Source organism: Passer domesticus, chromosome 11 (genome assembly GCF_036417665.1).
Source record: "Passer domesticus isolate bPasDom1 chromosome 11, bPasDom1.hap1, whole genome shotgun sequence".
NCBI lineage: Eukaryota > Metazoa > Chordata > Aves > Passeriformes > Passeridae > Passer > Passer domesticus.
In genome coordinates, this window is record NC_087484.1 from 19,294,550 (window position 1) to 19,308,826 (window position 14,277).

General features: G+C 48.1%; 1 protein-coding gene across 6 annotated transcripts in view; it reads right to left on the minus strand.

Moving 5' to 3' along the window:
- Positions 1-420: 420 nt before the first annotated feature.
- PPP2R3A (protein phosphatase 2 regulatory subunit B''alpha) overlaps positions 421-14,277 on the minus strand; it is a 57,084-nt gene continuing 43,227 nt past the window's right edge. For all 6 annotated transcript variants that reach the window (XM_064386129.1, XM_064386127.1, XM_064386128.1 and 3 more), the window contains 7 exons: positions 13,033-13,189; positions 11,489-11,537; positions 10,925-11,014; positions 9,786-9,961; positions 9,197-9,315; positions 8,319-8,425; positions 421-4,184 (listed from right to left, as the gene is read on the minus strand). In XM_064386129.1, the coding sequence (XP_064242199.1) occupies positions 4,094-4,184; positions 8,319-8,425; positions 9,197-9,315; positions 9,786-9,961; positions 10,925-11,014; positions 11,489-11,537; positions 13,033-13,189 (789 nt within the window). In that variant the 3' untranslated portion in view covers positions 421-4,093. The remainder of the gene's footprint in view (positions 4,185-8,318; positions 8,426-9,196; positions 9,316-9,785; positions 9,962-10,924; positions 11,015-11,488; positions 11,538-13,032; positions 13,190-14,277) is intronic.

Here is a 14,277-nt window from a genome sequence, read left to right on the forward strand (position 1 = left end):
CTCTTTTTTTTTCCTTGTTCCACTTGCAATTTTGTCTCTTTTTTTAGGGCGGGTTGAAATGAGGGAGTTGGCTGTTTTGGTAAGTCACATATGACAGTTCTTTACATTGAGGACACAGATTTGAGTGAGGTAAGTGGCCAGTCAGATTGCTTTCTCCCAGGATTTTTGAGAAGAAAGCCTGGAATTTTGGCTTTGGAAGGCATTTGCTTGCAGGTACCTGGGTGGTGTGAACTCACCACAGCAGGGAAGGAGAGTTTGGCACAGCAGCTGGAGATGAAGTGAGCACTAACACTCTACCCCACCACCAAGACAGGTTTTCCTTTTTAAATTCAAAAGTCCTTTATTTGCCAAAAAAGAAGAAAATATAAAGTAAAAATACAAAGATCAAACCATGCCACCACAAAATGTCTCCAAAACTACTTTTACAAAGTATGAGAACCTTTATTATCATTATTAAATATTCAGTTTCTAACCCCCTCACCCAGTGATACAGTGAGAAGATGAGCACACAAGGGGAAGCTCTGTTTATTTTTTCTTACAGTAGCTCGTGCTCGTCACTGAGGTTCAGTTTTGTTTGCATAGATCTAAGATACTGATCTAGGGACTCCAAATCCATACGGTTACAGTGAAGTTCAGTGAACTTAGCGTTGGTCTTTCAGGACTATTTTGTTTTAGAAACTAAGCCCAGTACCTTGGTTAGAGTGTCTTGAGTCAGCTTTGTTAAATCCTCGGTTCAGGAGGGCAGGAAGGCTTTGCAATCCCTCTCTTGCTGCCCATGTCTGTTCTGCAGCACTTGCCCTCAGAGGCAGGAGGGGAGCTGGAGCACTGCCCAGGGTTCACTGCCAAAAACTGGGATGCAGCAAGTACTACTGAGAAAAAAATCCAACTAGTACCATTCCAGCAGTAATACTGAGCCATAGCTCCCATCTTAGTACTGCAGAGAGAAAATATTTATGATACAAGACAATCACAAACAGTTGTGTTACTGTTTGTGATACAACAGTAAAAAGCAAGGGGTTTGTAAGAACACAGGGCTTCATTTTGCTAGACAAAAGCAGACTAGAGAGAACAAATAAGCACAATCATATTTTTATCATGCAAAACTGAATTTTACTCACTTTTCTGACTACTCGTAAGGAAAAAGCCTTCCATGTGAGCTGGATGTGCACTGAACAATGCAGGATGTGTCCTTCCTGGGATGCAGCATCTGAAGTGGCACTGACATGGAGTCAGGAGGCAGAGCCAGAGCCAAGGGACTCCTGCAAATCTTTTGGGCAGGGATTCTGGGGCTGCTGCACTGCAGCTGAGCAGCTCTGCTGGCTGGACACAAGCACCCCTGACTATCCCAGAAAAAAGCAAAGAAGTAGGACAGGAATTCCCAAATTTACCTCAGTTAAATCCTGCAGAGTTACAAACCTCCCATCCAGAGCAGCTGGGGACAGGGCTGTCACAAGTGGGGTGTAGAACACCTCCTCTATTAATGCACATGTGCCTGCTGAATTGTGGTTATTTCAAGTACTTTAGGGACAGAGAATGGATTTCCATTCCTGGAATATTACTGCAGATTTTGCACTGCCACCACAGTAACAGTGGCTTCTGCAGCTTGTCCTTCAATTCACATAGAATGCAAAATTTGCTGTAAATTGGGGGGGTTTTGGATTAGCTTGGCTTGTGTTGACCCACCAGAAAGCATGGATTGGGTCTGGATTCACTCTGTATTGTTGTAGCAGTACTGGATGTCTGTTTGTAGGAGAGAGAGGCTGGCTTTGGGCTCAGCAGAGCAACTATCAGCCTCCTGTCTCTATTTATTGAAGCAAACCTTGGGAAGGCAGCTGGTGATTTTCACCAGACTCTGGGTTCTGACTTCTGCAAAGAAAGGCACCAGTTCAGGCTGGCATGGTGTGAGGTGGGAGCCTGAATTCAGGGGTGGGTTGAATTAAAGGCCCTCTGCAAAAGGCCCTGAAGAAAGACCCTGAAGTGCTGGGTGACTGAGGCTTTCCAGAACTGGCAAACGAGGCATTGCAGTACTGCTGCTGCTGGAGGGTTCCATTTCAGCTTAGAATGGGGTCAGGTGCTTCTTGTTCCTTTTGAGCAATCTTAGTCTTTGGAGAGATGTAAAGGGACATCAAACTGAAAGGCCCCTCTGGACCATGGCAGTGAGGGAAGGGTGAATTCCTGCTGTGCCCAGGTTCTTCTCAGGAAAACGAGCTGGTTCCAAGCAGCAGCTATGGCACCTCCATCCTGTGTCCATTCCTGCAGTCAGTTCCTTGGTGGTTCTGCTTTTGGGCATTTGTGGAATCACCCCCAGGGAAGGTTATCCCTTCAAGATTGTGGCAGTGATGGAGATGAGATCCAGACATGCTGTGTGCTCACTGCATTCCAGGGGCTTGTCCTGGTTTGGGCAGGGTGCTCCCAGCTTCACCTGTTACTATGGGATGCAGGTCACCTTTGCTAACAATGTGGGCATCCAGAAGTTTCCCAAATACCGAGTCCAGGATCCTGGGGGGTGTGTATGCATCTGCTCAGTTCAGCTGAAACCTTTCTCTCTTCCCAAATTTGACTGTGGGAGAGCTGTGAGCCCAGGGAGGCAGCAGCACATCCCCCTGGCAGGCAGGCAGGCCTTGGGCTTCAGAGGCTCCTGGAAAAGCCCAGCCTGCACTGGAGTGATCAGCCTGCTCCTCACTTGGGCACTGACCCCTGGAGGTACCACAGGCTCCATCCCATCCTGCCCCTGGGGACACAGAGTTCTGCAGTGCCCGGGTGTGCTCTGCCTCCAGGGAGGGCAGCAGGAGCCTGCTGGAACAGGGGCAGCCATCTCCCAGGAATGCTGCAGGAGGCACAGCTTGAGGCTCTCACGGGAGGTACAGGAGATCCAGGGCACACACAGCAACCCAGCATGACAGACTGGGCACAGCTGGGGGGCTCAGACCTGTCCCAGCTGAGAAGGTAAGGCCCAGAACTGCTTGTACATACATGAGGGTTAAAATTAAGAATTTGTTCTAATCACCCTTGTGCTGAACCACAGTTCCTGCTGGCCAGGAGGGACAGCTGCATCAGCAGTGTGTGCTGAGAGCAGAGATATCACTTGTGATTCTAGGGGGAAAGTTGGTTTAATTTGCACTTAAAGCAAGAATTCATTAGTTACAGCATTCCTCCCTGAGCCTGGGAGAAAAATTAATTTTGGCAATAATACAGACTAATTCCTTTACTAGTTAAAAGAGGGAGTTGGGTTTTTTTCTTCAGTATCTCAGCTTAGTCTCTTGGCTACAGGTTGAAGAAGGCTACAGGAGAGGAGAACACAGGAATGGACGGAACTGGTGCACACCAGGCAGTCTCAACACAGCAGAGATCTGTATTTGCTGTAAATACTCAGCAAAACACTCCTGCAAAGTAGAAATTCACACAGCCAAAGCTCCGGCCAGAGCCAGATCAGCACAGGAGGGGACACAGGACTAGAACAGGTAACTCCATCTCCAATTCCAGGAGAACACAACGTGGTGTAGGGCAGAAACTGCTCACAGATCCACAGCAGTGAAACAGCCCAGCAGCCAGTGGGAGAGCTTGGGGACAAAGCACAAAGGGACTTCACTCTCCCCATGTGCAGGCACGCTCCCTTTGTTTCCAGGACAGGAAGGAAAAACAGAACTTCACTGTGACCTGTGTTTTAAAAGATTTCTAGACACACATTTAAGTTAATTTGGCAGCTCTTTTGTCACTCCTGATATAAAGCCAAGGGGACAGAGTGGCACAGGACAGAACTGAGAAACGACCACTATAGATGTTGCATGCAGCTGTTACAGGTAATCATTAGATGCTGGCATTTATTGCACATCTGGGGACATAACAGAATTTATATAGAAATGAAACAAGGTGCAATCACCATTTTCAGTGAGTGTGCACGATAACACATAGTAAAAAGCCTTTTCATAGAAATTACCTTATTGCAATTACACAGGAAGACAAAAAGGGTCTCAAGTTTCAGTGTACAAAATAAAGCACATTGCTCCAATGACGGATTTAAGGAAAAACCCCAAGTGCCTTGGGACTGAATGCTATCCAGTTTGAAAGACATGGGTCTTCCACTTCTCTAAGCTCAGAGATCTGAGATAATTAGCTTGTCTGACTTGTCTCCAGTTTCAGGGGGAGGTAAGACTTCATCTGTGTCATAGTCATCTTCACATGATCTGCAAAGACAAAAGGTGTGTCTTTAAAAGCTGTATTTTGGTTTTCAGGGCTGTTACTTCAGTGGCTACTAAGTCAGCTGGCTAAAATGCAGGAGCATCTGAGAGGTGAACCTCGAGGAGGAGATTGCTGAGGCATGGGGAAGGGGGTGGGAGTCATCAGGACTCTGAGAGCAGACAAGGATCTGTGCTCCCATCCAGCCTCATCTCACTGGTGTTCAGCACTGGAAAATTTGAATCCAGCTTCAGTAACAGTTGTCAGGAACTCCCAGAGCCTCAATAGTTCAGTGTAGAGATAAAGTCATCCAACCACAGCCCCACAGGAGCCTTGGCTCAGAAACACCTGGTTCAAAGCATCTTCTGGCCGAGATGTGTTTTGACAGACACAGAACAGTTGTGGCCACACTTTCATGTTCCTCTCTCCCTCAGCTGGAAGTTTGATATCCAGGATTGAGCATTTATGGTCTGAGGAGGTTTGGTGGGAATTCCCAGCTCCAGCTGCACTATCCAGGCTGGTTTGACTCCATGCCCTGCAGCAGAGGCTATGGCTCTGGGCTCTCAGCCCATTCCTAGTCCCAAGAAATGATGTTTGTAAGTTGTTTCCCTTCAGTCACAGCATACTATGGGTTAGTTTTGAAGGGCTCCCAAGAAATTAAAGTTCTTCCTTTTGTTCTAAAGCAAGGTTGCTTACAAAGGAAATGCTGGAACAAGTGCTCCAATGGCCAGGACAGGAATGGCTCTCATGTTCAGTGATAAACTGGGCTGCAAAAAGGTGAACTGCTTTGATAGCCCAGCATGGATGCCAGGAAGGAATTGTCTACCCCTTCCTGTGGTGTTTTTCCCTTGACTGACCCAGATGAAGGCAAACCTTTGGGAGGCTGTCAGGGTCTGTCCTGCTGTAGGCAGGATGCTCCCTGTGTGCAGGGAGACCAGCCCAGACCTTCCTGGAGAACACTGTCCTCTCTCCCATAGGGAAACCACCTGCTTAGTAATTCTGCCACCTTCTGGATTCCTGCATAAGTGGGAGTAGGGAAACAATGGTCTGGTCTGGATCCTGCACCAAACCTCTTCTGACCACCTGTGCAAGTTGCCAAAATATGTGCAATTTGCACCCTTCTTGCCTCAGTGGTGCCTGTGGGGGCTGTGCTGCCCTGCCCCTCCCATCAGGAATGGACTGGGAACTTTGCAGGTGAATCATCTCAATGCCTTCTCTAATCTCTCCTTGGTTTAAAGGATGCAGCTGAGGAAAACTTTGTATTTCCATTTGAATGCTGTTCTTAGAGTGTTCCTTTTTTATCTCCTTTTCCCCCAATTCTAGCACCTTCTGTTAGCCTTGTCCCTTTCTCTCCTACACATGGAACATGACTTCTCCCCTGCATTGCACAGTCACCAGCAGCTGGAGCTCCACTATAACCTTTTTCTTCAGGCATCTTCTGCACTAAACCCTCTCATGTCTGCTTCCAAAGTGACTTCCCACTGTCCTTTCCCAGTGAGTTACTTTTCCACTGCACTGGTTTGCTCCTTAAGGGTCAATAGTGCCTGCTTTTCCCATCTTGGGATAAATGCTTTCCACCTTTACAGCTAAGGAGCATCCCTGGGATGCTTTGAACAAGATTAGCACTACAGGTAGTCAATCCTTGCTCTCCTCCCAGGCCAGTTTCAGAACTCCAGTCCCATGAAAACAAATATGGGCTTGTGTAGGTTCAATACCCATTCCTTAAGACTCAACTGTGGCAACTCTAGGTTGTTCAGAGGAGGGAAATTACTCCAGGGAATTCTTTGCCCTTCCTTCTGGCAAACACACACTTTGGCTCTCGGTGGTTCAAGGATGTCCTTGTTCCCCCTCTCCCTTCCCCACACTGCTGGGTTCTGGGAATGAAGCAGCTGAGCCATCAGACAGCTGGAGGGAGACAAGAACAGTGGTCTAAGCTGCCTAAACCAACACCCTCTGATCCTATGCCTCTGTCCCTGCTCTCCCCTCTGAGCAGGATGCTCTGCACTGTGCCCTGCCTCCCTGTTGCTCAGGGGACATTTTCCCACCAGCAGCTGATAAAAGCTGCTCTTCCTCCTTCTCTACCTTACCATGTAGAAAGATCTCCTTCCCTGAAGGCAACGATGGTTTCCATGTCCATCAGCTGCCTGGGGCTGGGTTCTGGGATGAGAACCAAGCAGTGCCCATTGCTGCCCTGCCCTGCAGGGAAGGCTTGGCTTGCTGCAGCAAAGGCTTGTGCTGGGCAGAGCCAGCTGCTGGTGCTGCCTCCAGAGAGCAGAGTGAGGATCCATTCCCCAGGGACAGCCTCTCTCTGTGGAATCCCACACAGGTCAGAGAGCAGAGTGTGGCTGAGAAGAGCTCAGACCGTGATGCTTTATTGCTGTCTCCAGCATGACAAGACCTTTCTCTTATTTTTGCTGACTCAATGGAGTCCAGCATCCTGGAAGTATCTGTGGGTGCTGGGAGGATCCACTGCCTTGATGAGGTTCCCACTCTGAGACCAGGGCTCTCTCCTGGGCATGCCCCAGCCAGCTTTAGACTGACTGGCTTTAGAAACTTTCCTTCCAGAGAAGCAGGGACAGGGCTAATCACAGAAGTGGGACACACTCATTAATGCATCTGTGATTGCTGAATGATTGTTGTTTGCAAATGTATTCATAAGACAAAGACTATATTTCATGTTCTGCCAGCTAACTTAGCCAAAAATCTTCTAGTCTCTCCCAGAGCTCACCAGGAATTGTCTTGGTTCTGTCCCCGCTCCCTGTTTCTGTCATCCTCAAAACACAGCAGAAATAATGTATGTGCAAAAACTCAATGGCTCTGTCTGGCAAATTTGTCTGGGCATCCAGCTCTTTGTTTTTCTTTTTCCTTTCTTTTTTCCTTCGTGGTCTGTTGCTATGCTCCACAAATGAGATCTAATCCTGCTGCCATGACTACAGAGCTTTTCAGGGGCTCTTAAAAGCTAGCAGCCAGGTTGCTGACATGCTCTTTGCAGGAAGACACACAGCTGCTTCAGACCAAACTCAAAAGTCTGACATCATTTGTCGCTCTTCCCCTGGTTTTGGTGACTTTGGGAATTCATGGTCCTGCATGAACCTTTAATGGCAGCCTCCTGTTTCTTTTCTGTGCTGAGGACACAGGTGTTGCAAAGCAGCTGCAGGGAATGCAGCAATTTCATCTTCCATCCTGCCCTACCTCATCTTCCATTGTGAAGGCCACAGAGAAGGCCAGGCAGCTCAGAGGGGCTGAGGGAACAGCCTGGTGCTGTTTGGACACACAGGCAGAGAGGGGAACAGCTCTCAATAGCTTTGCAAATCTCTGTGCCTAATTAGTAGGTGCTACTGTTATCCCAAGCAATTTCCAGTGTAGGAAGTTCTGAAAATGATACAATCTTTCAATACTCTACTGGCTCTATAAATACTGCTTAAGAGTGGATGCAATCCTGAATCATGCAGGATTAACACAGGGTAAGCATTCTTTGTGTGGCTGAAAGAAATATTCTCAAGAAGATGCCAACACAGACACAAATCTAAAGAAAGATTAGACTGAGTCTCCATTTATCTGCAGGAAGCCCTTGCCCACAGAGAAGTTCTGGAACAACTGCTCTGCCTAAATTCACTGGCTAAAGATAGCTGGTGTGTCTGTCCAGAATCTTACAGAAGGCTGAAAACTGAGTGTAGGTATTCAAGAAAACAAATGTTAAAAAAAAAAAGTCTCAACAAACTTAGTAAATGAATGCAAATATTGAAGTATAACTTACAAAGAGCACAGACTAATAGACAAAGTTGGACTAAAGAAAGTCTGCGCTAGGTATAATAAATGTAACAGAGTTACAGTGACAGTGTGACATGGTCAATACACAGCCAAGACCAGTAAAAGTCATTTGATCTCTATTTTTGGAAGGTGACCAAAAGAAATAGGCTTTCTTTTTCCCCCCTTCACAGATGTGTGCAGCTGATCCAAGTGGGTGCCCCCCAACACTGCTCCACTGCTGCTGTAGGAGCAGCTGTCCTGGGCCCCATGTGTCCACCCCACTGCTCCCCTCCCTCTGCTGGCAGTGGCAGCACGTGCCCCCACCAGAGCCCAGCTGGAGGCAGCCCTGTGTGCCCAGGCAGTGCCCAGGGCAGTGCCAGGCCCGTGCTCACCCCTCCTGGAGCTGCTCATTCCCAGACTCCTCGGCCACCAGGATCTCGTACTCCTCAGCCGCGTACCTGTCCCAGTCTGAGGGCTCGGGGCTGTCGCTGTCCGTGTCCTAAAGAGACCACACAGTCAGCTCTGGGCCAGGGAGGAATGGAGGGAAACAGCCAGGCAAAAACTGCCTTAACTGAGGAAGTCACAACCATCTCGGAGTGTTTGAACATCTGCATATAAAGGACTATGAAAAACTACCTCTCAGGGTCTGTAAAGCTCAGCATGTGACCTGAGATGCCAACAAACTGCATCAGCTCCACTTCAGCAATGCAACCACCACACACTTGCTGTGCTCTAGCTCAGTTTGTGCTCTCCATACAGGACAGAAGAACTCGGTGGTTTCAAATCTGTCCATCAAAGGTTCATTGTAACTGAGCTTTTGAGGGACTCTTTACAGTTTGCTAAGTTAGGGCAAGTTTTAGAGAAGATTACAGGAATGCCTCTATAAATACCTGGTCCTCTGCCATTTACTACAGGATGAGGATAGCAAGTTATCCCCCTGGTCCTACTTGACTGCTTTTATGATGATCCAGTTTAAGCAAACAAACAAACAAAGTGGTTCTGTCTTGGAATGCATTTAAGCCTTGAATCATGGAACCACAAAGTTTCTATTGCAGATTATGTGGGAACAACTATGAGGGAACCAAAGCTGGTTTTGGCATCCCCTCCACTTTTCTGTACTTTGAGCAGATAAGAGGCTTCTAGGAGACAATCAATAAGCTGTACTTGTGAAAAAAGTGGGTTTTTTATTCCGTTGGGTTTTCCCTACATCCAGGAGCCCTCCAAAGATGAGTGTGAGATTTCCTTATTTAGAAATAAAGGTAATTTATACCTTTTGCACTGCAAAGGGATCCCTCTGTTCATTGTCCAGATATTTCTCTAAATTGAAGAAGGTGTTGAAGAACACATGAGCCATTCTGCACTTCTTCAGGTCTCGCAAGGTTACTCTTCCTACAGAAAACCCCACATGGTTGTACTGAGTTCTTACAGAGATTTTAATTGCAAAAGCAATTCAAAAGCACAAAATCCCTTCCCAAGTCAGTCAAGGATTTTAACATTATTCAATAAATGGGCATGTTTATTAAGCTTAAATCTCACATACATATGGAGGCATTTGACATTCATGTGAAATATGAAGGCATGTGAATAGGGATGGTTCAATTTTACAGTGTAGACTGTCAGCACATCCCACAGCTGGAGCACACAAGAATTGTTGCTTCAGTGCCAGGCAGTTAATTCACAAGCTCTCTTGTTTTAGTATTTCAGCCCTCCCAATGCACAATACCATGGCCCAGTGTGCAGTAACTTCTGCCCTGTGACTCTCACACAGGGCTCTGCCTGTGGATGGGTTTCACAGTGGCTTTACCTTCTCAACCCCCCACAAATGAAAGGAGTGAAAGCTCTGCCTAAACAGGACTCACCTTCCCTCTCTGGCTTAACGAGGTCCAGCATCTGGCACAAGAGGTCCTGGAAGGGCAGTGGCTCTATGCCCATCACCTCCATGCGCTCGCACTGCTCCTCATAGAAGTACTCCAGCTCGTACATGGACAGCACGCCGTCCCCGTCCAGGTCCATGCAGCGGAACCAGTACTCGATGCTGGGACAGAGCAGGGACACTGCAGCTGCACTGGCACACCCACACAGCAGGCACTGCAGCACTGCACATGCTCCCTGCCCACCCCCAAGGTTCTCCTGCCTCAGCCTGGAATAAACCCAGGGATGACAAGACCTGTCGGGGGGGACAGGGCACAGCCAACACTCCAAGCACCTCCTGTTAGTCTGCCAGGTGGCTGTGGGCAGCACAGCCACACTCAGTATCTGTCTCACCTGTACCCAGGGTTCACTGTGCTGCAGCCCAAAGTGGGGCTCATGTAGGGCAGGGAGTCCCTGCCTGACCCACCAACAAGAGCTGGCCAAACAGAGCCAGCTCTGAGCCCAGGACACTGCAGGGACCCTGGTGAGGGACAAGGCAGCTGTGCCATGCACTCATTTGCTCCTTTATACACAAGGCAGAGCTCTCAGGCAGCTGCACTCTGCATCCCTCCTCCCCTCTGGAGGGTCCAAGCCTGCAGTTCTGGATCCTTCTCTTGTTGTGTGTAAGATTCCTTGTGCTAACACTCAGGTGCACATCTGGATCAGCCCTGCACAGCAGTCCTCCCCTGGCTGTACAAACCAGGCCACAGGCAGGTTTTACAAAGTGCCACAGTGAAGTTTCCCCACAAACCCTCCTTACACACCCACTCCACCTGTGAAAGGATGTGCCCAACTGCTGCCAGCACTTCAGGAGTGTGTGCTCAGAGCCAGTGTCTCATGACATAAGATCATCAAAAGCACTAGTGACCACCAAGACATAAAAAAATACAAGAAAATTCTGCTTCTACACAATGTTCCCTCAGGAAAGGCAAATTATTTGAGCAACCATCACCAGTAAGATGTTTTCTTCCTAACAACTCCCGGACCCCAAGCTGCTCTCTCTTTTAGAAAGTGGTAGGTCACAGAAGTTTCCATATCTTATTTGCTCATCTCTATGATTTTACTAAGACACAGAAATCAGTCTCACCTTGTAGCACTCCTTTTGTCTTCCTCTGAAATCAGGAGCCACACAAAATCTGCGTAACTCATGCGCCCTTCCTTTTGAACTTCAGTGCCTCTAGAAGACATAGCAGAAAAAGAATAATTAAAAATCAGCAGGCCCTTAAACACTCAAGATGCCAGCAAAGATATTTTTCAAATCATTAGTGAGAGAAAATGGGGCACTGTCACCTATTTAGCCTGTACCCTGCAGCACCAGGTACAGCATTTGCTGCCTTTTATCACTGCAGAGGTGAAGCTCATCTGCCACATCCCCTCCCACAGCACATCCCTTTTCAGAGACTTCAAAGCAGTGCTCTCCAGCTATCCCTGTGCCATGTCTTCCAGCTATGCCCACTTATCCCATCCTATGGGATTTTTATTTTGTTTTCTTAAGTTATCCAGAAGTCTCACTCCATGTTCAGGCAGCTCCAGCTGGAGGACCCTGTTGGAAACCATTCTGATCCAGGTGCATTTCTGAGAATAACTTATATGTCTCAGCCTGACAGAAACTGCCTTCCCTTTTTCCACCAAGCAGTGTGCTACTCCTTACCTCACCACAGCACCGCTGAATATCCGCTCAATGATCCTGTTTGACAAAGCTGGAAACAAGGAAAACAGGGAGAAAATGAAGCTACAGCTCACAGCAATAACTACAATCAGTTGTTCATGCTGAATCCACACAAAGCCCCCTCCCACTCTTAAAAAAAGGCTCTAACTACACTGCCTGTCTAACCACCCTCTGTTTAGCAGCATTTTCTAAAACCACAAGATGATTTCCCCAGTGTATCTGCCTTTGTATCCTTCCAAACACCACACTGTCCCAGAAAGGTGGCAGCTGTCATCCGGATCCTTGGAAATGGGCATGTTACTCCTACTTTGCTACAGTAGGATTTGTCACATAGAAGAAAGAGACTATGCCCTTGTGTACTGCAAAAGAAGTTCAGTTATCAAGCAAAAATGACAGATCAAATCCCTACATAATACTTTTGAGGAAAGGACAGGCTGTGGCAACCATGCTGCAGGGAAGACAATGAAACACCAGCATAAAGGTGAGGCTCTGCCAGCCAGGAGCTATGTGGGATAGATTGTTATGGCAGAGCACAAGCCAAGCAGCAGGCACCAGCTCTGGGCAGGATTTGCACAGTGACCTCACCACCCAGGCAGCTGAGCCCCACCTGGACTCCTTCTGCACTCCTGTGGTCCTGGCACAGCTGTGGCACTGCAGCCAGGCAGACCCAGCCTGCCCCACCCCTCAGGTGCCCTGGCACAGCTGACAGGCTGCTGGGCACTGCACCCATGGCTTCTGCCCTTAATCCTTGGCTCCCTGCAGCCCCTCAGGGCTCTCAAGCCTCCTGTGCAACAAATACTCCATTCCACAGCGCAGCTTCCCAGCAGGGACCAATCTCCATACCACCCATCCCAAAGGAGGCACTCCTCCATCCTCACCCAGCCAGCCCTAAGATCAACACTCCTGAGTCCTGTGACTGCCACACTGCCCCAGAACCCCCATGGCCTCCTCAGAAATGCCTGCACTTGGAACACATGGGTGTTTTGGCTCTTTGTGGATTTGTATTCCATTAATTTATCTATGGCCCTTGAACCCTCAAAAACAAACATAATTTCTGGAAAGGAAGTTCTATGCTGAACTGAAGAGATACTGTCCAGTCCATCTGCAAGCTGAAATCCCCCAAGCTTCACTGGACTCTGGATTCCTCTCATAACTAGATTGCACTTCAACAATCTCTGAAGTTCACATGGGCTCATCCTTCTCATCCCTACTCCCAAGTTCCTGCAAAGCCCTCAGTAAATAATAAACAAGTTTCAGGACATTATTTTAGCCTGTCCTCCTGGCAGTGACCCACACAGGAACAGAAGCTCCATCTGTAGCTACTCATGCAGAAAATAGTGTGTCCTGCAGTTCTCTGTGTGTAAGCTTGTGCAACTCCTTCTCTAAAGCAACACTTATTTAAGAGATGGGGGCTACATTAAAACTTTTTCTGATGCATCAAATTAACCAAATTAAAGCAGGCTTTAGTTTTCAGTAGGAACATTCTGTTTTCAGCAATGCCCTCACCACATCTGCAGGCAGCATACCTTGATCACTGTACCTAGCCAGGTCCTTCTGGCTGATGTAAAGGTCATGGTCAGTATCCAGCTCCCAGAATTTGCAGTATATGACATAAAAGTGCTCGTAGGAGAAGTAATCTGTGATCTGATTTATGTCATCCTCTTCCTCCAAGAGAGCAAGAGTCTGAAAGGGTACAAATACAGTGGGAAGTTAAAGCTGGGTGAAGAGGCAGCTCAGCAGCTGAAGTGCTCCAGTTTCTGGGTGAAGTGGGTGAACACAGCCCACTTCGGGGGAGAACTACCCCGAAGTGCAGCCTTTCCCCAAGAGATGTGTTGCTGTATTCCTTAGCAGGCCCTTACAGAGCACCTGCCTTGGCCATCCTGCTTAGCACAACATCTCTGCCACTCCTGTCAACAATTTTTGCTCATTTTTAGCTCTAGTGAAGAGTGAGGCAGAGAAACAGGAACACAAACTAATGTGTCAGCTGGGATCCATAGTTTGGGAGACAATCCTGACCCGCACCAGAGACTCTTAGAGCCACTTCCAGCAGCAAGTCCACAGGACCTGAGGTATGTATTTACATGTCACACATCCCTGTCTGCCTCCTGAAGGGCAAAATCAAGTCTTGTTCCAGACTCACACCAGGACTGGGACAGCAGGGATGGACCCCAAACTAATCCCACTGACTTCCCTGTGCTGTTGCAGGAATCATTCTCCTTCAGCTGGGAGGCTCAGATGGATTTCCAACCAAAACATCTGTTGACATGTCTTACTAGGCAACATTTAGTGCTAACATCCATGTTTCATACCCACTTTACACCTCCCTGTCCTTCCCAGCAACAAGAGGGCATTTGCACATTTCCCAGTGCCACCTCCCTACTTTTCTTCTTGGTGCTGAGGCCATGAGACACCAGAAGCCTTCCTGTCTAATAAATCATGGCTCCAGTGAGCTGCAGGCCTGGCCCCTCGTGCCCTCACAGCCTCTCCCAAGGGAGCAGGCAAAACTCAGTCTAAGCCATCCCAGGGAATGGTGTCCCCAAGCAGGCAGGCTCTCTGGCCCTGCTACCCATAACCATAACAACATGCTGTGTTATGTGTTGGCACTGGTATTTCAACATCAACTTCCAGCCACCTCCACATCCAAAGAATCCAAGTGAATCCAAACAGAACTCTCACACCCTGCTGTCCACCAGGTTCAGTGATGTTCTGGCAGGGATAACAGGATGGCATTGCTAGACCTGCACTGTTCTGACCTGCTGGCATCCAAGTCT